The 22,954-nt window shown below is 45.4% G+C and overlaps 1 protein-coding gene across 1 annotated transcript in view; it reads left to right on the forward strand.

Annotated features, from left to right (window-relative positions):
* The window catches only part of COL21A1 (collagen type XXI alpha 1 chain), a 276,488-nt gene that overhangs the window by 134,007 nt on the left and 119,527 nt on the right, over positions 1–22,954 (forward strand). Inside the window, exons 9-10 of the mRNA XM_089694136.1 lie at positions 11,911–11,994; positions 17,941–18,003. Of these exons, the coding sequence (XP_089550262.1) occupies positions 11,911–11,994; positions 17,941–18,003 (147 nt within the window). The remainder of the gene's footprint in view (positions 1–11,910; positions 11,995–17,940; positions 18,004–22,954) is intronic.

Consider the following 22,954-nt stretch of genomic DNA (forward strand, 5'->3'; position numbering starts at 1 on the left):
CCAGCAGTATGAAGAGACCTGAAAGTGGCACATGGCAGAGTGTGGCGATGGAGACAGCAGCAATGGGAGGCCGTACAGGGACCCATGACAGACTCTAGACTTGGCAGCAGCATGAGGAGGCGGTATATAGGGGCCCATGGCAGATTAGGGGCCTGGCAGCAGCTATGTGAGGCCCGTAATCTGCCTGCACCCTATGTCAAAAAATTTAACACACCAGCAGTGTGAAGAGACCTGAAAGTGGCACATGGCAGCAGAGTGTGGCGATGGAGACAGCAGCAATGGGAGGCCGTACAGGGACCCATGACAGACTCTAGACTTGGCAGCAGCATGAGGAGGCGGTATATAGGGGCCCATGGCAGATTAGGGGCCTGGCAGCAGCTATGTGAGGCCCGTAATCTGCCTGCACCCTATGTCAAAAAATTTAACACACCAGCAGTGTGAAGAGACCTGAAAGTGGCACATGGCAGCAGAGTGTGGCGATGGAGACAGCAGCAATGGGAGGCCGTACAGGGACCCATGAGAGACTCTGGACTTGGCAGCAGCATGAGGAGGCGGTATATAGGGGCCCATGGCAGATTAGGGGCCTGGCAGCAGCTATGTGAGGCCCGTAATCTGCCTGCACCCTATGTCAAAAAATTAAACACACCAGCAGTGTGAAGAGACCTGAAAGTGGCACATGGCAGAGTGTGGCGATGGAGACAGCAGCAATGGGAGGCCGTACAGGGACCCATGACAGACTCTAGACTTGGCAGCAGCATGAGGAGGCGGTATATAGGGGCCCATGGCAGATTAGGGGCCTGGCAGCAGCTATGTGAGGCCCGTAATCTGCCTGCACCCTATGTCAAAAAATTTAACACACCAGCAGTGTGAAGAGACCTGAAAGTGGCACATGGCAGCAGAGTGTGGCGATGGAGACAGCAGCAATGGGAGGCCGTACAGGGACCCATGAGAGACTCTGGACTTGGCAGCAGCATGAGGAGGCGGTATATAGGGGCCCATGGCAGATTAGGGGCCTGGCAGCAGCTATGTGAGGCCCGTAATCTGCCTGCACCCTATGTCAAAAAATTAAACACACCAGCAGTATGAAGAGACCTGAAAGTGGCACATGGCAGAGTGTGGCGATGGAGACAGCAGCAATGGGAGGCCGTACAGGGACCCATGACAGACTCTAGACTTGGCAGCAGCATGAGGAGGCGGTATATAGGGGCCCATGGCAGATTAGGGGCCTGGCAGCAGCTATGTGAGGCCCGTAATCTGCCTGCACCCTATGTCAAAAAATTTAACACACCAGCAGTGTGAAGAGACCTGAAAGTGGCACATGGCAGAGTGTGGCGATGGAGACAGCAGCAATGGGAGGCCGTACAGGGACCCATGACAGACTCTAGACTTGGCAGCAGCATGAGGAGGCGGTATATAGGGGCCCATGGCAGATTAGGGGCCTGGCAGCAGCTATGTGAGGCCCGTAATCTGCCTGCACCCTATGTCAAAAAATTTAACACACCAGCAGTGTGAAGAGACCTGAAAGTGGCACATGGCAGCAGAGTGTGGCGATGGAGACAGCAGCAATGGGAGGCCGTACAGGGACCCATGAGAGACTCTGGACTTGGCAGCAGCATGAGGAGGCGGTATATAGGGGCCCATGGCAGATTAGGGGCCTGGCAGCAGCTATGTGAGGCCCGTAATCTGCCTGCACCCTATGTCAAAAAATTAAACACACCAGCAGTGTGAAGAGACCTGAAAGTGGCACATGGCAGAGTGTGGCGATGGAGACAGCAGCAATGGGAGGCCGTACAGGGACCCATGACAGACTCTAGACTTGGCAGCAGCATGAGGAGGCGGTATATAGGGGCCCATGGCAGATTAGGGGCCTGGCAGCAGCTATGTGAGGCCCGTAATCTGCCTGCACCCTATGTCAAAAAATTTAACACACCAGCAGTGTGAAGAGACCTGAAAGTGGCACATGGCAGCAGAGTGTGGCGATGGAGACAGCAGCAATGGGAGGCCGTACAGGGACCCATGAGAGACTCTGGACTTGGCAGCAGCATGAGGAGGCGGTATATAGGGGCCCATGGCAGATTAGGGGCCTGGCAGCAGCTATGTGAGGCCCGTAATCTGCCTGCACCCTATGTCAAAAAATTAAACACACCAGCAGTATGAAGAGACCTGAAAGTGGCACATGGCAGAGTGTGGCGATGGAGACAGCAGCAATGGGAGGCCGTACAGGGACCCATGACAGACTCTAGACTTGGCAGCAGCATGAGGAGGCGGTATATAGGGGCCCATGGCAGATTAGGGGCCTGGCAGCAGCTATGTGAGGCCCGTAATCTGCCTGCACCCTATGTCAAAAAATTTAACACACCAGCAGTGTGAAGAGACCTGAAAGTGGCACATGGCAGCAGAGTGTGGCGATGGAGACAGCAGCAATGGGAGGCCGTACAGGGACCCATGACAGACTCTAGACTTGGCAGCAGCATGAGGAGGCGGTATATAGGGGCCCATGGCAGATTAGGGGCCTGGCAGCAGCTATGTGAGGCCCGTAATCTGCCTGCACCCTATGTCAAAAAATTTAACACACCAGCAGTGTGAAGAGACCTGAAAGTGGCACATGGCAGCAGAGTGTGGCGATGGAGACAGCAGCAATGGGAGGCCGTACAGGGACCCATGAGAGACTCTGGACTTGGCAGCAGCATGAGGAGGCGGTATATAGGGGCCCATGGCAGATTAGGGGCCTGGCAGCAGCTATGTGAGGCCCGTAATCTGCCTGCACCCTATGTCAAAAAATTAAACACACCAGCAGTGTGAAGAGACCTGAAAGTGGCACATGGCAGAGTGTGGCGATGGAGACAGCAGCAATGGGAGGCCGTACAGGGACCCATGACAGACTCTAGACTTGGCAGCAGCATGAGGAGGCGGTATATAGGGGCCCATGGCAGATTAGGGGCCTGGCAGCAGCTATGTGAGGCCCGTAATCTGCCTGCACCCTATGTCAAAAAATTTAACACACCAGCAGTGTGAAGAGACCTGAAAGTGGCACATGGCAGCAGAGTGTGGCGATGGAGACAGCAGCAATGGGAGGCCGTACAGGGACCCATGAGAGACTCTGGACTTGGCAGCAGCATGAGGAGGCGGTATATAGGGGCCCATGGCAGATTAGGGGCCTGGCAGCAGCTATGTGAGGCCCGTAATCTGCCTGCACCCTATGTCAAAAAATTAAACACACCAGCAGTATGAAGAGACCTGAAAGTGGCACATGGCAGAGTGTGGCGATGGAGACAGCAGCAATGGGAGGCCGTACAGGGACCCATGACAGACTCTAGACTTGGCAGCAGCATGAGGAGGCGGTATATAGGGGCCCATGGCAGATTAGGGGCCTGGCAGCAGCTATGTGAGGCCCGTAATCTGCCTGCACCCTATGTCAAAAAATTTAACACACCAGCAGTGTGAAGAGACCTGAAAGTGGCACATGGCAGCAGAGTGTGGCGATGGAGACAGCAGCAATGGGAGGCCGTACAGGGACCCATGACAGACTCTAGACTTGGCAGCAGCATGAGGAGGCGGTATATAGGGGCCCATGGCAGATTAGGGGCCTGGCAGCAGCTATGTGAGGCCCGTAATCTGCCTGCACCCTATGTCAAAAAATTTAACACACCAGCAGTGTGAAGAGACCTGAAAGTGGCACATGGCAGCAGAGTGTGGCGATGGAGACAGCAGCAATGGGAGGCCGTACAGGGACCCATGAGAGACTCTGGACTTGGCAGCAGCATGAGGAGGCGGTATATAGGGGCCCATGGCAGATTAGGGGCCTGGCAGCAGCTATGTGAGGCCCGTAATCTGCCTGCACCCTATGTCAAAAAATTAAACACACCAGCAGTGTGAAGAGACCTGAAAGTGGCACATGGCAGAGTGTGGCGATGGAGACAGCAGCAATGGGAGGCCGTACAGGGACCCATGACAGACTCTAGACTTGGCAGCAGCATGAGGAGGCGGTATATAGGGGCCCATGGCAGATTAGGGGCCTGGCAGCAGCTATGTGAGGCCCGTAATCTGCCTGCACCCTATGTCAAAAAATTTAACACACCAGCAGTGTGAAGAGACCTGAAAGTGGCACATGGCAGCAGAGTGTGGCGATGGAGACAGCAGCAATGGGAGGCCGTACAGGGACCCATGACAGACTCTAGACTTGGCAGCAGCATGAGGAGGCGGTATATAGGGGCCCATGGCAGATTAGGGGCCTGGCAGCAGCTATGTGAGGCCCGTAATCTGCCTGCACCCTATGTCAAAAAATTAAACACACCAGCAGTGTGAAGAGACCTGAAAGTGGCACATGGCAGAGTGTGGCGATGGAGACAGCAGCAATGGGAGGCCGTACAGGGACCCATGACAGACTCTAGACTTGGCAGCAGCATGAGGAGGCGGTATATAGGGGCCCATGGCAGATTAGGGGCCTGGCAGCAGCTATGTGAGGCCCGTAATCTGCCTGCACCCTATGTCAAAAAATTTAACACACCAGCAGTGTGAAGAGACCTGAAAGTGGCACATGGCAGCAGAGTGTGGCGATGGAGACAGCAGCAATGGGAGGCCGTACAGGGACCCATGAGAGACTCTGGACTTGGCAGCAGCATGAGGAGGCGGTATATAGGGGCCCATGGCAGATTAGGGGCCTGGCAGCAGCTATGTGAGGCCCGTAATCTGCCTGCACCCTATGTCAAAAAATTTAACACACCAGCAGTGTGAAGAGACCTGAAAGTGGCACATGGCAGCAGAGTGTGGCGATGGAGACAGCAGCAATGGGAGGCCGTACAGGGACCCATGAGAGACTCTGGACCTAGCAGCAGCATGAGGAGGCGGTATATAGGGGCCTATGGCAGATTAGGGGCCTGGCAGCAGCTATAGGAGGCCCGTAATCTGCCAGCACCCTATGTCAAAAAATTAAACACACCAGCAGTGTGAGGAGACCTGAAAGTGGCACATGTTTGAGGCATGATTCATGGCGGATTTAGTCAGTTGTGTCAGGAACTGGTGGTTTGAAATCCAGACTAATCCACGCCTGATTCATTTTCACAAACGTGAGTCTCTCCACACTTTGGGTGGACAGTCGTGTCCTCCGCGGAGTTACAATACCTCCTGCCGCACTAAACACGCGCTCCGATGCCACGCTACTGGCCGGGCATGACAGCCTTTCAAGGGCAAATTCAGCTAGTTGGGGCCAAAGGTCAAGTTTCGTTGCCCAGTAGTCAAGGGGATTGTCTACCTCGGTTGGCAGGGTGCTGTCCAAGTAGGCCCAAGCCTGTTGTTTGAGCTCCTGCTCCAGGTCCACCTGATGCTGCTGCTGCTGCTGCGGCTGGTTAGTAGTTTCCTCACTGCGCTGGTGAAGAAAGCTACTCATCATCGACTGCAGACTGAGGCAGCCACTGCTGGTGGAGCTGCCACTGCTCCTACCACCCCACCCCTCCCCTGCTGCCATGCCAGCGGAACGTGAGCGCACAGGGCCCACAGTGTCTGAGGATGTACGTTGGCGCACAAAGGCAGAGACCAACTGACTACATAGGTGGTTTTTATAGTACGTAATTTTGGCCTCCCTCTCAGCAGGTGTGAAAAAGGCCACCATTTTGGACCGGTAGCGAGGGTCCAACAAGGTGGACAGCCAAAAGTCATCCCTCTGTCTGATGGTTATTATTCGGCTGTCGCTACGCAAGCAACCGAGCATGCTATGGGCCATTTGTGCCAAGGAATGCGAGGGACTCCCTGCCTCCATCTCCACAGCATACTGCCACGGTGCGTCTGGGTCCTCTGTCTCCTCCTCCTCCTCCTCTACCAGATGCTCCTGCTCCTCCACTCCTGTCCGCTGAGTGGAAAAACCACCCATTTCACTCAATAATTCCTGAGCACAAATGTCCTCCTCTACCTCCTCCTCTTCTTCCTGTCCTGCCCCCACAGGGGTCATGTGGCGTTGAGATCTGTGCGCCACATCTACCGCACCCTGACCAGCCATTGTTAACAGCATTTGTTCCAGGACGTGCAACAGAGGAATGACGTCGTTCATCCCATAGTCCTGCCGACTCACGAATAGCGTGGCCTCCTCAAAGGGCCTGAGCAAGCGGCAGGTGTCACGCATGAGCTGCCAATGGCTGACATCTAAGTTACACAGGGGAGTACCTTTATCCGCTTGTAACATCAGGAAATCGGTGATGGCCTTTCGCTGCTCGTAAAGGCGGTCTAACATGTGTAGGGTTGAATTCCACCTTGTTGCAACGTCGCAGATCAGGCGATGCTGTGGAATTCCGTTCTGCCGCTGCAGCTCAATGAGGGTGTTCTTTGCGGTGTAGGAATGGCTGAAATGCATGCACAGTTTACGTGACATTTTAAGGATGTCTTGCAGTGGGATGGTGGATTTTAGGAACCGCTTGACAACCAGATTGAACACGTGAGCCATGCATGGCGCATGGCACAACCTTCCTTGACGCAGAGCAGACACCATGTTCTTTCCGTTGTCAGTCAACATGGTTCCGATTTTTAGTTTGCGCGGAGACAGCCATCTGTCGATTTCTCTGTTCATTACACTCAGCAGTTCCTCCCCTATGTGACTACGTTCGCCAAGGCATACCAGGTGCAGCACAGCGTGACACCGTTGCGCCCTGCACATGTGATATGCCGGTCGGGTAATGGGACTTGGCACGGGGGTGGCGGCTGAGGACACGGCGGAAAAAGAGGTGGTAGAGGCGGACATGCTTGCTGGACCAAGGACGTGCAAACGTGGAGGCAAAAGCGTCGTGACCTGTCCAAGTTGCTGGTGCGGCTGTGCCGGCACCACGTTCACCCAGTGGGCCGTAAATGACATGTACTGTCCCTGACCGTAGTTACAGCTCCACACGTCGGCGCTGCCGTGCACTTTGGCAGAGACCGACATGCTCAAAGACTGGCCCACCATCTCTTCTACATGTGAATGCAGGGCTGGCACTGCCTTTTGGGCAAAGAAATGACGGCTTGGCACTCTCCACCGCGGCGCGGCACAAGCCATCATTTCTCGGAAAGGTGCTGAGTCCACCAGTTGGAAAGGGAGGGACTGCAGCACCAGCAACTTGGACAGGAGGACGTTCAGCTTTTGCACCGTCGGGTGCGTGCTCGCAAACTGTTGTCTCTTGGATACGGATTCCAAGAAAGACTGTTGACGGAATCCGAGAAGAGGAGTAGCAGGAGAAGGAGCATCTGAACGAGCGGAAGATGCCAATGAGCGACAACTCCCCTCAGCAGAGGTGTTGGAGCCTTGACTGGCTGATAGAGGGCGATTGACGACGTCGGGTGACGGAGCAAGTAACGGAGCGGGTGATGGAGCGGGGGCTGGGGCAGGCAGAACCGCCGTATGTTTATCACGGTTTTCCCAGGCCACCGAATGGTGACGCTGCATATGCTGACGCAACGCTGTAGTCCCAACATGGGCCCCCTGGCCACGCTTGCATTTCTGGCCACATAGTCGACATACGGCTACGTTTACTTCCTCGGGCGGCTTGAGGAAAAATTGCCACACCACCGAGTAGGAAACTTTGCCCCCGCTACTCTTCACTGGCTGACTGCTACTTCCTCCGTGCGCACCGGCACCACTACTGGCCGTGGTGGTAGGCTGCAGTGGAGCTGGTGCTCTACTCCGTGGACGTTTGGCTCCACTGACACTGATGCGACCCTGCTGCTGTCTCCTGGGCAACCCACCGACTGTTTTGCTCGCTGCCAAGCTGCCACCCTCTTCTCCTGATGATGCGGAAGAAATTGCCTGATGACGACGAGGCTGCCAAGTGCGATCAACCTCCTCATCATCAAGTAGGGTCTCCGCCTCACTACTAGCCCCCTCGGCTGCGTCTGGGTCAGGAGACAGACCTGTCTCTAGACCGGCTACCGAGCCACTCTCCTCGCCAGTACTTGTTCGCTTGGCTGCTGAAAAGGCCGATGTCTCCCCCCGTTCCTGACCGCCCTCTGTTAGCTCTTCCTCACTGTACAGTGGGGCTGAGCCCACAGCATGCGATACTTCGCTTGGTGAGGGAACAGCAAAGGACAGGGGCAGGTAGAGGACACGTGATTTCAGTGGGCTTGGTCCCGGGCCATGCCAACTAACGGTTGTGTCTGACGTACCCACCGACCGTTGGCTGTAGGTGTCAGAGGTGACCTGGGAAGAGGAAGACGACCGAGCCAACCAATCAATGACGGCAGGGTTGTCGGTGGAGACACGACCGCTGGATGACACCGGGAGCACTGGCCTCTGGCTGCGAATACTGCTGCCTCGACCCCTTCCTCTGCTGCCACGTCTGCTCGCTCCTAAAACATTGCCTCCTCTGCCACTCCTCTGCATGTTGTCTGACATACTATTTAATTCAACGATTAGGTGTCCCTGAGTAACAATTCTCTGGCACTCAGTAACAATTCTGTCTGTCCCTGAGTATGAATTCTGTGGCCCTGAGTAACAATTCTGTGTCTGTGCGAGTAACAATTCTGTTTCTGTGCGAGTAACAATTCTGTGTCTGTGCAAGTAACAATTTTGTGTCTGTGCGAGTAACAATTCTCTGGCACTCAGTAACAATTCTGTCTGTCCCTGAGTAACAATTCTCTGGCACTCAGTAACAATTCTGTCTGTCCCTGAGTAACAATTCTCTGGCACTCAGTAACAATTCTGTCTGTCCCTGAGTATGAATTCTGTGGCCCTGAGTAACAATTCTGTGTCTGTGCGAGTAACAATTCTGTGTCTGTGCAAGTAACAATTTTGTGTCTGTGCGAGTAACAATTCTCTGGCACTCAGTAACAATTCTGTCTGTCCCTGAGTAACAATTCTCTGGCACTCAGTAACAATTCTGTCTGTCCCTGAGTATGAATTCTGTGGCCCTGAGTAACAATTCTGTGTCTGTGCGAGTAACAATTCTGTGTCTGTGCAAGTAACAATTTTGTGTCTGTGCGAGTAACAATTCTCTGGCACTCAGTAACAATTCTGTCTGTCCCTGAGTAACAATTCTCTGGCACTCAGTAACAATTCTGTCTGTCCCTGAGTAACAATTCTCTGGCACTCAGTAACAATTCTGTCTGTCCCTGAGTAACAATTCTCTGGCACTCAGTAACAATTCTGTCTGTCCCTGAGTAACAATTCTCTGGCACTCAGTAACAATTCTGTGTCTGTGCGAGTAACAATTCTGTGTCTGTGCAAGTAACAATTTTGTGTCTGTGCGAGTAACAATTCTCTGGCACTCAGTAACAATTCTGTCTGTCCCTGAGTAACAATTCTCTGGCACTCAGTAACAATTCTGTCTGTCCCTGAGTAACAATTCTCTGGCACTCAGTAACAATTCTGTCTGTCCCTGAGTAACAATTCTCTGGCACTCAGTAACAATTCTGTCTGTCCCTGAGTAACAATTCTCTGGCACTCAGTAACAATTCTGTCTGTCCCTGAGTATGAATTCTGTGGCCCTGAGTAACAATTCTGTGTCTGTGCGAGTAACAATTCTGTGTCTGTGCAAGTAACAATTTTGTGTCTGTGCGAGTAACAATTCTCTGGCACTCAGTAACAATTCTGTCTGTCCCTGAGTAACAATTCTCTGGCACTCAGTAACAATTCTGTCTGTCCCTAAGTAACAATTCTCTGGCACTCAGTAACAATTCTGTCTGTCCCTGAGTATGAATTCTGTGGCCCTGAGTAACAATTCTGTGTCTGTGCGAGTAACAATTCTGTGTCTGTGCAAGTAACAATTTTGTGTCTGTGCGAGTAACAATTCTCTGGCACTCAGTAACAATTCTGTCTGTCCCTGAGTAACAATTCTCTGGCACTCAGTAACAATTCTGTCTGTCCCTGAGTAACAATTCTCTGGCACTCAGTAACAATTCTGTCTGTCCCTGAGTATGAATTCTGTGGCCCTGAGTAACAATTCTGTGTCTGTGCGAGTAACAATTCTGTGTCTGTGCAAGTAACAATTTTGTGTCTGTGCGAGTAACAATTCTCTGGCACTCAGTAACAATTCTGTCTGTCCCTGAGTAACAATTCTCTGGCACTCAGTAACAATTCTGTCTGTCCCTAAGTAACAATTCTCTGGCACTCAGTAACAATTCTGTCTGTCCCTGAGTAACAATTCTCTGGCACTCAGTAACAATTCTGTCTGTCCCTGAGTATGAATTCTGTGGCCCTGAGTAACAATTCTGTGTCTGTGCGAGTAACAATTCTGTGTCTGTGCAAGTAACAATTTTGTGTCTGTGCGAGTAACAATTCTCTGGCACTCAGTAACAATTCTGTCTGTCCCTGAGTAACAATTCTCTGGCACTCAGTAACAATTCTGTCTGTCCCTGAGTAACAATTCTCTGGCACTCAGTAACAATTCTGTCTGTCCCTGAGTAACAATTCTCTGGCACTCAGTAACAATTCTGTCTGTCCCTGAGTAACAATTCTCTGGCACTCAGTAACAATTCTGTCTGTCCCTGAGTAACAATTCTGTCTGTCCCTGAGAATGAATTCTGTGGCCCTGAGTAAGAATTCTCTGGCACTCAGTAACAATTCTGTCTGTCCCTGAGTAAAAATTCTGTGGCCCTAATAACGTTTCTGTGGCCCTAAGTAACAATTCTCTGGCACTGAGTGAAAATTCTGTCTGTCCCTGAGTATGAATTCTGTGGCCCTAACTAGCGTTTCTTTGTCCCTAAATAACGATTCTGTGGCCCTCATTAACAAGTCTGTGTCCCTGAGTAATGGTTCTCTGTCCCTAAGTAACTTCTCTCTGTCCCCAATTCTCGTTTCTGTGGCCCTAACTCTGTCCCTGTCCCTAGTACAGAGCGGTCTGCCTCTGTTCAATGACTGCAGGCAAATGAAGATTTCCAAAATGGCCGCTATATATACCTCGACCATTACACAGTGCTGGCTGGCTGGCTGCTGATTGGCTGATGCGATCACATGTCGTTGAGGAATGCATTATGGGGCAGCGCGCCTTGTCTGCGCGCCTTCCCCGACATCCCCGCTCCGTCACCGCACATGTCAGCCGCCATTTTCGGAAAAATTTCGATTCGCGCGTCCGAATTAGGCTGTTTTTCGGATTCGGCACGAATCGAAATTTTTCCGATATTCGACTCGAATTCCACTTCGGATACTTCGATTCGCTCATCTCTAGTTATAGTCTTTCCAACAAGTAATGATGTTCCACATTCCTCTTTAGTCAACCTGCAATCTACAAGCAGTTAATAACAACATCCTGGAATCTGCCCCGGAGTTCTATATCGTTTTTATAAGGTTTATTTTTATATTACTTCTTCAAGCTGTGAGTGGACTGCTTACCCTTCTCCAAGCTTGTCATTAATTTTAAATTGAGATAGTTGATTATTACAGCTATATAGAGGGAAAGTAAGCTTTTTAGGAGTGCTCATGCAGTGCAGTTTTGCCAATGAGCCTAAAAGATTATTAAGAGCTTGGAAAATTCTCTCTTTCTCTCCTTAATGAAGTGTTAGAAAGTGCTGAGATTCACAGGACACTTCAATGGAATATGAAGGAAGTAACTTTTATTTTTTTCCAAAATGATCCCATATTATGTCTGTTCAAAAAAAAAAAAATCAGTATTTATTATACTGACAATCAATGTTCCTCATCATTTTTCCATTATTTATCAGACACATTGTTATCTATTGTTTGCAGTGGTAAACAAATTTAAAGTTTAAGTGGTTTAAGATGGTTTGTGTGTTATAGTTGTTAGCATTGCTTGAACTGAAGTCCATTGCTACTGCTTTTCAGTATGATTTCTGTGCAATGCAAGAGTAGTCATGCAAAGAGCAACAATTGCAGATTATATTTAAACACAAATAAAGGAAAATTTCATAAAAGAACCAAGCACAATAAGTTTAAAATATGAAACCTGAAAGAGCTGAAATATTCATTTGGAAATATATTTTTCCTCACTCTCTTCCCAGTGTTTAAATGGTCCAAGTGATGTTGGCTCAACACCTGCTCCCTGTGTTTGTCCTCCTGGGGAAAAAGGACCTCCTGGACTTAAAGTAAGTAGAACTTTATCACTGAGTATTTGTGAGAATCTCTATACATGGCAGCAATTCATAGGCGTGTCAAAGGATCAAGTAGAGATAGGAAAATGTCTTAAATCATTTTAGTATTGCAAATTAAAGGTACTTCCCAATGAAAAATGTTTGTTTCCCATGTGTTACATAGTTGCTAAGGTTGAAGAAAGACAACCAGTTCAACATGTGTGTGTGTGTGTGTGTATTTATCTCACTACCATTTCCCGTATTTCAGTATATTGGGTATGTTAAGTTGCACATCTAAAATGTTCTAGAAATTATTTACATGCTTGCAAGTGTTTTTTATTGGAAACAAGCCTTGCAATGCATAATGAGACCAAAACATACTTGCTGAGGACTTCCATTTTCATTCAGACATTTTTGTACTGCAGTAGGTCTCTAGATTCCCAAAATTCCTTCAGAGGGTCTTTTGGGAGTCCTAGTAAAGTGAAGTAAAGATGTTCTTGAATCCATCTATTGTAGTCCTGTCAAAGCTGTATAAAGGTGACATCATATCCTTTGTACCTTTTACTTTTTTTCCAAGGAGTTTGGCTATTTGTATAAAAAACTGTGCCATCAAACAGATAGCCAAGTGAAGTCTCCTCCCCCTATTCAATGATTGGCACATCCCTGCAATGCACACAGTGTTGCTCATTAAAGAGAACACATCACAAATAACCAAAATGTCTTTAATTAACAAATATTCCATTCATGGTCCTGGATAATATATAGTTACACAATGTTGAAAAGGTCTGCAGGGTCCTAGTTGGCAGTTTTTCTGTAAATTTAATATTTTGAATGCGTAACATGATTTTTCGAATCTGCAGAGAATTACAAAATTCATGTTTTATTGTCTGGATTCCTGGGTTGTGATTTTCAACAGATATTCAAGAAAATTAAAAAATATGAATAAGTAATTCTCCTGATTAGATCATGAATATGTTTACGCTCTCCATACATTAATAGTTTCGGGTGTTTGGTTGTATAGCAGTTCCCGGGTTGTTTCCTCATGTGTCTCACCAGGACCTATGTATAGTTTATAAAGAAAGGTCAATGTCAAATCTCCCACCACCCGCCCTAGCCATGACCTGTCTTCTTATTCAGGGTATGCTTGCCGCTCTGTGGTGCCACATAATGTTTGTGAATTAACTCAAACAATGCACTCTCTGTATAGCTAATATGTTATTTAAAAACTCAATTCCAGGATCATCATCTCTCCAGACCACCAGTACATCTGCAATGTTAAATTTCTCTGTTCATGATTCTAGTACCATTGATAGCTGTTTAAATTACCCATGGCATCATAGCTTTTTAAAAGTTGATGGCCTCTGGAGGTGGTTGCTGTTTGCTGCCCATGTAATGCCCTGAAACTACATGTTGAGGCTTTGGAAAAGTGTAGTTTCATGGCTGTTCTGGGTGTTGATGAGGGCAGTAAAAGGGGAGGGCTAAGAAGGTATGTGTTTCTTGGAGGGAGAATGTCTAGTACAACCAGGGCTTGGGAGGTAGGTGTGATTGGGTGGGTTTGTATGGCAATTGTGTTCTATTCAGTCCCGCCTAGCATCCGCATTAGTACCATTTCAATGACTATAGAGGGGTGCCAAAACTAAATTTACTGAAATGTTTTGTTGACTCATGTTACCTATGTTTGCATGGACAGAACTTCTTTTCACTGTACATGAGAAGATGCTTTTTTTCTTGTAATGAACTGTAAAGCTCTTTTTTTGCATACAAATAATTAATAAATCACCATTCATCCCAACTAAAATTTAGTTGTTACCACATCATGTGTTGTGCTTAGCGGTAGATTCTTATCTTGTTGTTGGCTCTTGGTATACCTTTACTGTCAGTGTTCTTTCACTGTCACAGCCAGGGGCGGACTGACAACTCATGGGGCCCCCGGGCAATAGGGGATCATGGGGCCCCTGTGTCCTTGTCCAAACTCAAAAAAGCCTATGAAAAAGGTACCAGAAGCATCTCATGGGGTCCCCTACTGACCCCGGGCCCTCAGGCAGTGCCCGAGCTTCCAAATGGTCAGTCCGCCCCTGGTCACAGCCTATTGATGTACTATTTTCAGAAATGCAAGTATTGACTCTGCAAGGGCAAGCTATCACCTTCTTAAAGATAAACTCCAGAAATACAGCATACTACGTAGTTAAAAAAAATCCTAATTCCTTACCCTCAAAAATATATGTAATTCTGTTCAAATATCCTAGTGATCTAGATATATCTTCTAGACAGTATGGGTAGGTTGGTGACCTCAGTTTTCTACCTTCACCAGCCAATCTCCCACCTGTTGACTGGATAAACTGTCAGCAGCATTAATGAGGAAAGAGCTCTCTATCCCTTCCTGTAAACATGTTCAAAAGGGGAGATGAACAGCACCCTGCAAAGCAATATCCCTTCCTCTTCCAGTGTGAATATTGCTCTGCAGTACATTAAAGGGGCTGGTATATAGATGGATTAACCACTTCCTGACTGATAGCCAAAAGACAGATACAGTGCAGTTGGCTAGGTCTGGGGGGGCATCCATGGACATCCTCGCAGAACCACACCCCCTGCACAACCCCTGATCACGTGTCTAAGTAGGTGGCCAATAAGAGCCACCTTTTACATGTGACCAGCTGTGTCTAATCACAGCTGATCACATGTAAACAGGAAATGTTGGTTATCTGCAGTCCTCTTCTCACGCTGATAGCACGGGAAGTAAGGTGAGCCAGTAAGTGGCATTTCTCAGGGGGAAATCTACACTGATCATCAGTGCACATTAGTGAAGGAGAAAAATCACTTATTTACAAATGTTTTTAACAGAAGCTAAGAACAACTTTAAGACAAAAAGAAAGCTCTATTTATCTAAAAAAAAAGATGAAAACTTAGTTTGGGTACAATGTTGCATGACCACGCATTGTCATTCAAAGTACAACAATACTGAAAGCTGAAAATTGACCTGGGCGGAAAGGGTAGGCATGTGGTTACAGTACTAATGGTAGTTTTATGAAAAATAAAAGGAATAATTTGTTTTGATGGACATATAATTAGATTAAATGATGCACTAGTTTGGAGTTCTTATTTAAAGCTGAACTGTAGGCAGAAATACGCAAAATTCAGCCCTGTATTCAATAATACAAGATTTTATTTAGTTAATGTGTTTATGCAGGCATTTATATAATGTCATCAATATATGCAGTGCTTTACATACTGTACATTCACATTGGTCCCTGCTCTCAAGGAATTTACAATCTAAGGTCCCCTTGTCACATGTTCTGTGCCTCAACTCCAAGAACAACCTTGGCCCCCTCTGACACACCTGGTTGAATAAAAATCACTGCAAGCATGGATAACCTACCTTTAACCTGGCTGTGAATTACTGCCAATATAGTGACACACACCTGCTTAGTGGTAAAGGCTCTTAGTCTATTGTTATCTATTGGCGAATTCATATTTACCTGTTAGTCTGAAGTTCAGCTTTAAACTGATTTCATTCCTCATTCTGACAGCCATTTCCCCATCCTAAAGCCCCTTACACACGATGAGAACATTGGAAGAATGATCAGTCCATTTTTTTTTTCATGCTAGTCTCATTTCGAAAGTGAAGAGGTTACTAAAGTTCCAAAAATTATTGTACTACAGAAAGAAAATTCAGAAGTGATGTAATGTATTTGTATTGTATTTTCAGACAAAACTATGCTGATTAAATGAAAATCGTACAATCTGATATTGTACAAGAAAAATGTTCGTGCTTCTCCCTTTCAGATTATTGTACGATTGCTTCAAAAGTGGAATTTTTCATACGATTTTCTCATCGTGTGTACTAGGTATTACTCTAATAACAAATTACTGCTAAGAGTGTTCTTAGTGTTCTTACTAGGGAAGCAAATAAACTCAAATTATAATTCCTCTTATATTAAATTGTACAGTAACTGTACTGTCTGCCTTTATTTTGTAAACTGCTGTGCAAACTGTTGGCGCTATATAAATCCTGTATAATAATAATTTTGGCGACATCCAAACTGCATTACAGATTCCTGTAATGCTATCATTTGATAGATCTGTGTATAAACAGAACTTTCAGCTTTAGAACCTCACTTGCTTGACACAGTAAAGCAACCGCATAGTAACAATAGAAATGATTGCTCAATTTGGCAGGAATGAATATACATTTGTGCTTGCCAATGCAAAAGACTATACTGCTTCTGAAAAGGTGGGATCACAGGTTATGGACTTCATTCAATGCCAGATAAAGTTATGTCGTTTAAAATGCTTAAAATGTAATAAAAGCAAAAATGTTCTGGTTTGATTTTGGATAGAGTAGATATGGGGGCCTGTTGCTTTTACTGCCTGTTCCCATGCTGGGGAGATTCACGTTCTCTATATCATGGAAATTGAAAACTAAGGAAAAATCCATAATTTTGAATTGTCACCAACAAAGGAATAAATGGTAGCTCTTCCAATGGGGACACTTCTTGCAGTATCACTTTGTATAGATTTCTCCTCACTTCCTGTTGTGTCTGCAGGACAGTATCACAAGGGAGATCTACCAAAATAAACCTGATTTGGCTATATTCTAGCTAAGGCTAAAAACAATGTTTTAGCTTTAGATGTACTTTAAAGTGGTTGCAAACCTCTGACATGAAATATGAACAAAGCACTTCCTTCAATAGTGTGTATCTGTCTCAGCCCAAAGTGGCATTTCTCTCTACCTTCTAGTTCCTTTTCTGTTGATAACAAGTTTTTGTTCCTTCAAGAGATAAAGAGGTGACAGGGAAGGGGCCCCAGCACATGACATGTGATTGATAGCCTCACCTCTGCATTGTTCCTGTGTGCTGATTGTAGGGGAGTGGGGGTCCCTGAGCTGTGCAGTTTTTAACTTTAGCTCCCTGCCCCCTGCTTTGTACTTCTGTGAAAAAAAAACTTTTTTATCTCTGTTTTACATTATTGTAGATAAACAGGTACAACTTAGGTAGGAGGATTTATTTTATCCCTATGTAGCACTTGAAGCCAGTCACTTTACTGGGCATATGTTAGAGTTTACAACAAGTTTAAATACTAAATAGTGAAAATATAATTGCTAAACTAAGCTTTGTGCCACTTACATTTTAGAAACAAGAGGAACTTTTATCAAGCTTTCCTTATCTTACATACTGAATGTTTACTGCTGTATATGTTTTGAGCTGTAAACAGCATTAGTGGATGTGTAAAATCACAGTAACTAATGTATCCTTGTTCCAAGCTGGGTACGCAATGTGGAACTGAACTCCAAACACAGAAGTTTGCTATGTTATAGGAAATATTTAGACCATTTTGTTCTCATGTTTAGTTAATTGTGCAGAACAGTGCCTTTTGCCTGGAATTTCCCCTAAAACAAAAGCAGCGCACTTCTTGATATGTGAGAGTTCATAGGCACTCCTGTGTATGCAGCTTCATAGCTGTAAATGTGTAGTGTGAGCTCCAACTTATTATTGCCTTTGACTACTATCTGAGTGATATTTGAAGTCAGATTTGGTGATGTCAGTGCTGTACTGCTCATTTTGCTCCTTGTTAGAAGCTCTGATATGAGGAAGTAAAACGCAACACAGCCCAGAAAAAGGAATGATGAGTGTATAACGGGGAAATATTAGCAAAAGGAAGACTGCAGGTAATACTGGTGACTGGGCATTTGCCCTTGACTGCCTTTTTAGGGCAGAGCTCCAAGAAATAATTTTCTTTTAAGTACAATAAGATGGACTTATGCTTTATTACAATTATTATAATTATACGAGGGGATGTTCAAAAAGTTTCCGCACTTTTATAAAAATAATAGAATTTAAAAAAAGTGTGAAAATGTTTTTAATAACACTTGTAAATATTATATTATTAAGGAAACACAAACATTGCATTGTTTAGTTGGGGCACATTTGGAATATAATAACACATACAATTGCCTTTTTACAGGGAGATCCTGGACAGCCTGGTATTCCTGGTTCCCCTGGACAACCTGGTCCAGATGGTAAGCCTGTGAGTACTATAACATTGTTATACACATGCACACTAAATGTTTAGATTTATATTGTAGCTGAATTTTGCAGTACACTATGTACATTCATAAATATTTCAGATGTAGATACAAAGCACTAAAATAAATTGCTTACCAAATGGGAGTATATGGTTCATTGCGTAAAACCTGAGATCCATTGTACTTTTCATAGAGATGATTGTTTCTAGAACTGTGACCTTTTGTGTCTTTGGCATGTTAATAAAAACAGACAATCGTACATATTGTTTGTATCTGGTACTGATCAACTGTTTGCACTGAGCTACTTATGTTTATCTCCTACTTAGCAAGAGTGAACAAGGGGGTCTTGAGAGATAATATATCTTGTGTTACATTATAAGGCTTCCTTTTGTGATATATATATATATTTTAGCCAAATATTCTGGTTTATTTACAGTAAAAAGCTTGCCGTGTGCAGCAGATTGCTCTTATCTTCTCATTAATATATATAAATACGTATATATATATATATACAGTGGGGATCGAAAGTTTGGGCACTCCAGCTAAAAATTTGTATTAATGTGCATAAAGAAGCCAAGGAAAGATGGAAAAATCTCCAAAAGGCATCAAATTACAGATTAGAAATTCTTATAATATGTCAACAAAAGTTAGATTTTATTTCCATCATTTACACTTTCAAAATAACAGAAAACAAAAAAATGGCGTCTGCAAAAGTTTGGGCACCCTGCAGAGTTAATATCTTGTACTGCCCCCTTTGGCAAGTATCACAGCTTGTAAACGCTTTTTGTAGCCAGCCAAGAGTCTTTCAATTCTTGTTTGAGGTATCTTTGCCCATTCTTCCTTACAAAAGTCTTCCAGTTCTTTGAGATTTCTGGGCTGTCTGTCACGCACTGCTCTTTTAAGGTCTATCCATAGATTTTCAATTATGTTGAGGTCAGGAGATTGTGAAGGCCATTGCAAAACCTTCAGTTTACGCCTCTTGATGTAATCCCCCGTGGATTTTGAGGTGTGTTTAGGATCATTATCCATTTGTAGAAGCCATCCTCTCTTTAACTTCAGCTTTTTCACAGATGGCATCAAGTTACCATCCAAAATTTGCTGAAATTTTATTGAATCCATTTTTCCTTCTACTCGTGAGATGTTCCCTGTGCCACTGGCTGCAACACAACCCCAAAGCATGATTGATCCAACCCCATGCTTAACAGTTGGACAGAGGTTCTTTTCATTAATTCTGTGCCCCTTCTTCTCCAAACGTACCTTTGCTCATTCCGGCCAAAAAGTTCAATTTTAACCTCATCGGTCCACAGAACTTGTTTCCAAAATGCATCAGGCTTGTCTATATGTTCATTTGCAAAGTTCAAACGATGATTTTTGTGGTGAGGACGTAGAAGAGGTTTTCTTCTGATGACTCTTCCATGAAGACCATATTTGTACAAGTATCTCTTTATAGTGGAATAGTGTACCACAACTCCAGTGTCTGCCAGATCTTTCTGGAGGGATCGTGCAGTCAAACGTGGGTTTTGAATTGTTTTTCTCACAATCCTGCGAGCTGTTCTGTCTGATATTTTTCTTGGTCTTCCAGATGTTGCTTTAACTTCCACTGTTCCTGATGACTGCCATTTCTTAATTACATTCCGAACAGAGGATATTGACATCTGAAAATGCTTTGCTATCTTCTTATAGCCTTCTCCATCTTTGTGAGCGTCAACTATTTTCAGTTTCAGTTTTCTAGACAACTGCTTAGAAGAACCCATGGTGCTGATTGTTGGGGCAAGGTCAGATGAGTCTGGGCATTTAAAACCTTTGAGATTGACATCACCTGGTCTTCCCAGACGATGATTGAGAACAATCCATGACACTGGCAGGTCTCAGCTTGGCAAAGGGGACAGTGCATGCTATAAATTCTGCAGGGTGCCCAAACTTTTGCAGACGCCATTTTTTTGTTTTCTGTTATTTTGAAAGTGTAAATGATGGAAATAAAATCTTTTGTTGACATATTATAAGAATGTCTAATCTGTAATTTGATGCCTTTTGGAGATTTTTCCATCTTTCCTTGGCTTCTTTATGCACATTAATACAAATTTTTAGCTGGGGTGCCCAAACTTTCTATCCCCACTGTATATGTATATATATATATATATATATATATATATATATATATATATATATTTTTTTTCATTTTCTCACAAGGAAGAATAATGAGTAAAAATTATTAACTTCTCTGCAATATGAGTTCTTCAACATATTTTGGTTTCAGGCAGCTCAGACAGCTACTTTGAGCCAGAAGTTGAAAAAGGCCTGCTCTATGTTATTTAAATACCGTAATAGGGTATCTCACTCTTAAAATTAAATGCAAACACTGCCAAGGATGTTTTGATAAAGGCAGTACATTTTAATTTGCCTCACGCACAATTGTGTGACAATTTTGTCTAAATGGTTCCATTGGAAGACTTCAAGAACCAGTGTTTGGAGAAACATATACATTTTGGAGTATTAACTGTTGAGCTAATTCTTTCCATGTACAGTCAGTGTGGCACTGTGCTGCCTGTGGGCTGTAATTAGGGTGTTTGCCTACCATGCAGTTAACAACAGATGTGCATGTCTAATGAAATGAGAAGTGTGACTTTTTGGAAGAAAATTAGATTCCAACATCTATGGCAATTTTGTTCTCATATTAGCAGAAGTTTGATTACAAACATGCTTTAGATAAAGTTTATTTTCAGTTAATTACCTCTTACTGCATGGACGCCCAATTATTAGAGACAAGAGGTAGTTGGCTTTGACAAGTTAGCTCCAATTCTGTTGTGAAGAATGAGGCCAGCATTGCAATACTCTTATCTCCCAAAACTGGCATCTTTTCCCCTGTCTAATCTAGAACTTGCCAATATGTAGTAATCAAGGCTTATTAGTAGAGAAAGAGCTGGTGGTGGTGCAAAATGATGCCACCCAGGAACCCCTTGGCTTGTTGGCCCCAGTCTTTCACCTGTTTAGTGGTCTTCTTTCTCCCTGCAGAATGGCAGCATGTACCACACAGAAAAACACTCTGGCACGAGATCCATTACAGCACAGCTGTCAGCTACTGTGAAGTGGGGAGAGAAGTGATATAGACAAAGGGCAGGAACTTCATATCAGTAAGAGGGCTAGGGGAAAATGAAGGTTGCTGGCAAGGAGCACCAATCTAACTGTAGACTGACGATTGGCAACCTGATTCACTGGTGAAAGCTCTGAGGTAGGTATGAATTGTGATAGGTGAATGTGCTGGGTTTATTTGGAGTTCATGATGTGGAGTGTATTTTAGGGGCATTCTACAATGTGGTAAGTGGAATACGGATTGCATGATACAGTGTACTGGGTGCATGCTACATTGTGCTGAGTGTACCACAATTCATTGTGGGATGTGGCTCAGTGTTGTATTTACTAAAGAACAGCTAGGAGATCAAAGAGACTCCTCAAAAAAAGAGGAGAACCAACAACGGTGTAAATTTAATTCACAGCTTTATTGAGATCATAAATGGGTAATAAGGCAAGTAGGCCAGAGATCCTCCATTCACATTAAAATAAGATAAGATAACATTATCTCCTTAAAATATGACCCGGGCCACACACATTTACATTTACAGAACTCTTACCAACTACCATCCATCTTATGTGAGCATATTGAATGAGTCGGTGATATCCAGACCTTCGTACCAAATGACCACCCTCATTCAGCCAATAGGCAGTGACAGGGCTCTGGGAATCAGACTCATCAGATGAACCAAACAACCTGCATTTAAATAACAATCATAATATGGATGCACTTGGGTAAAGGGGGCTTGTATGAAGACCCGATGTGGGTAGTGTAAAGGATACAAGTCTGGGTCAATGACCACTGCAAAAATGTATTCCCGTGGCTCACAGCATAGGTAGACCAGTGCAGGCAGTTAGAAAAGCTCACAGCAAAGGTAGATTATTGGTGTAGATGCGTGATCTTATTATCTGATCAGTGTTATATTTAGCTCATGTGCTGCCCTAGGCAACACTAAAATTGGGTGCCCCCCTCCACCACCAGCACCCTGCCCCCCTGGCCCCCACCGCAGATAAATTGGGCGCCCTCACCACCTCCAGCACCAAATGCCATACCCCTGAAAATTGCCACCCTAGGCAAATGCCTTGTTTGCCTCACGGTAAATGTGCAGCTGGATGTACCAAGAATTTCAGAGATAGGTTTCAGGGACAAATTAGCAGCAAGAGACTTTTAAAACACAGTGACAGATGAGCAGGATGGGGATTATATCACAGAGTGAGGGATTTCATATGCAAAATAAATTGCACAACTTGTACTTCCTTCATATGATATTATTCTCTAGGTGAGAAGTAGTGACCTCTGCTCTAGGTGAGAAATAGTGATCTCTGCTCTAGGTGAGGAGTAGTAACCTCTGCTCTAGGTGAGGAGTAGTGACTTCTTCTTTAGGTGAGGAGTAGTGACCTCTGCTCTAGGTGAGGAGTAATGACCTCTGCTCTAGGTGAGGAGTAGTGACTTCTGCTCTAGGTGAGGAGTAGTGACTTCTGCTCTAGGTGAGAAATAGTGATCTCTGCTCTAGGTGAGGAGTAGTAACCTCTGCTCTAGGTGAGGAGTAGCAACTTCTTCTTTAGGTGAGAAGTAGTGACTTCTGCTCTAGGTTAGGAGTAATGACCTCTGTTCTAGGTGAGGAGCAGTGACCTTTGCTCTAGGCGAGGAGTAGTGACCTCTGCTCTAGGTGAGGAGTAGTGACCTCTGCTGTAGGTGAGGAGCAGTGACCTCTGCTCTAGGTGAGGAGTAGTGACCTCTGCTCTAAGTGAGGAGTAGTGACCTCTGCTCTAGGTGAGGAGTAGTGATCTCTGCTCTAAGTGAGGAGTAGTGACCTCTGCTCTAGGTGAGGAGTAGTGACCTCTGCTCTAGGTGAGGAGTAGTGACCTCTGCTCTAGGTGAGG

The sequence above is a fragment of the Staurois parvus genome, unplaced genomic scaffold (genome assembly GCF_062004578.1).
Source record: "Staurois parvus isolate SC_StPar_1 unplaced genomic scaffold, SC_StPar_1.0 ptg000652l, whole genome shotgun sequence".
NCBI lineage: Eukaryota > Metazoa > Chordata > Amphibia > Anura > Ranidae > Staurois > Staurois parvus.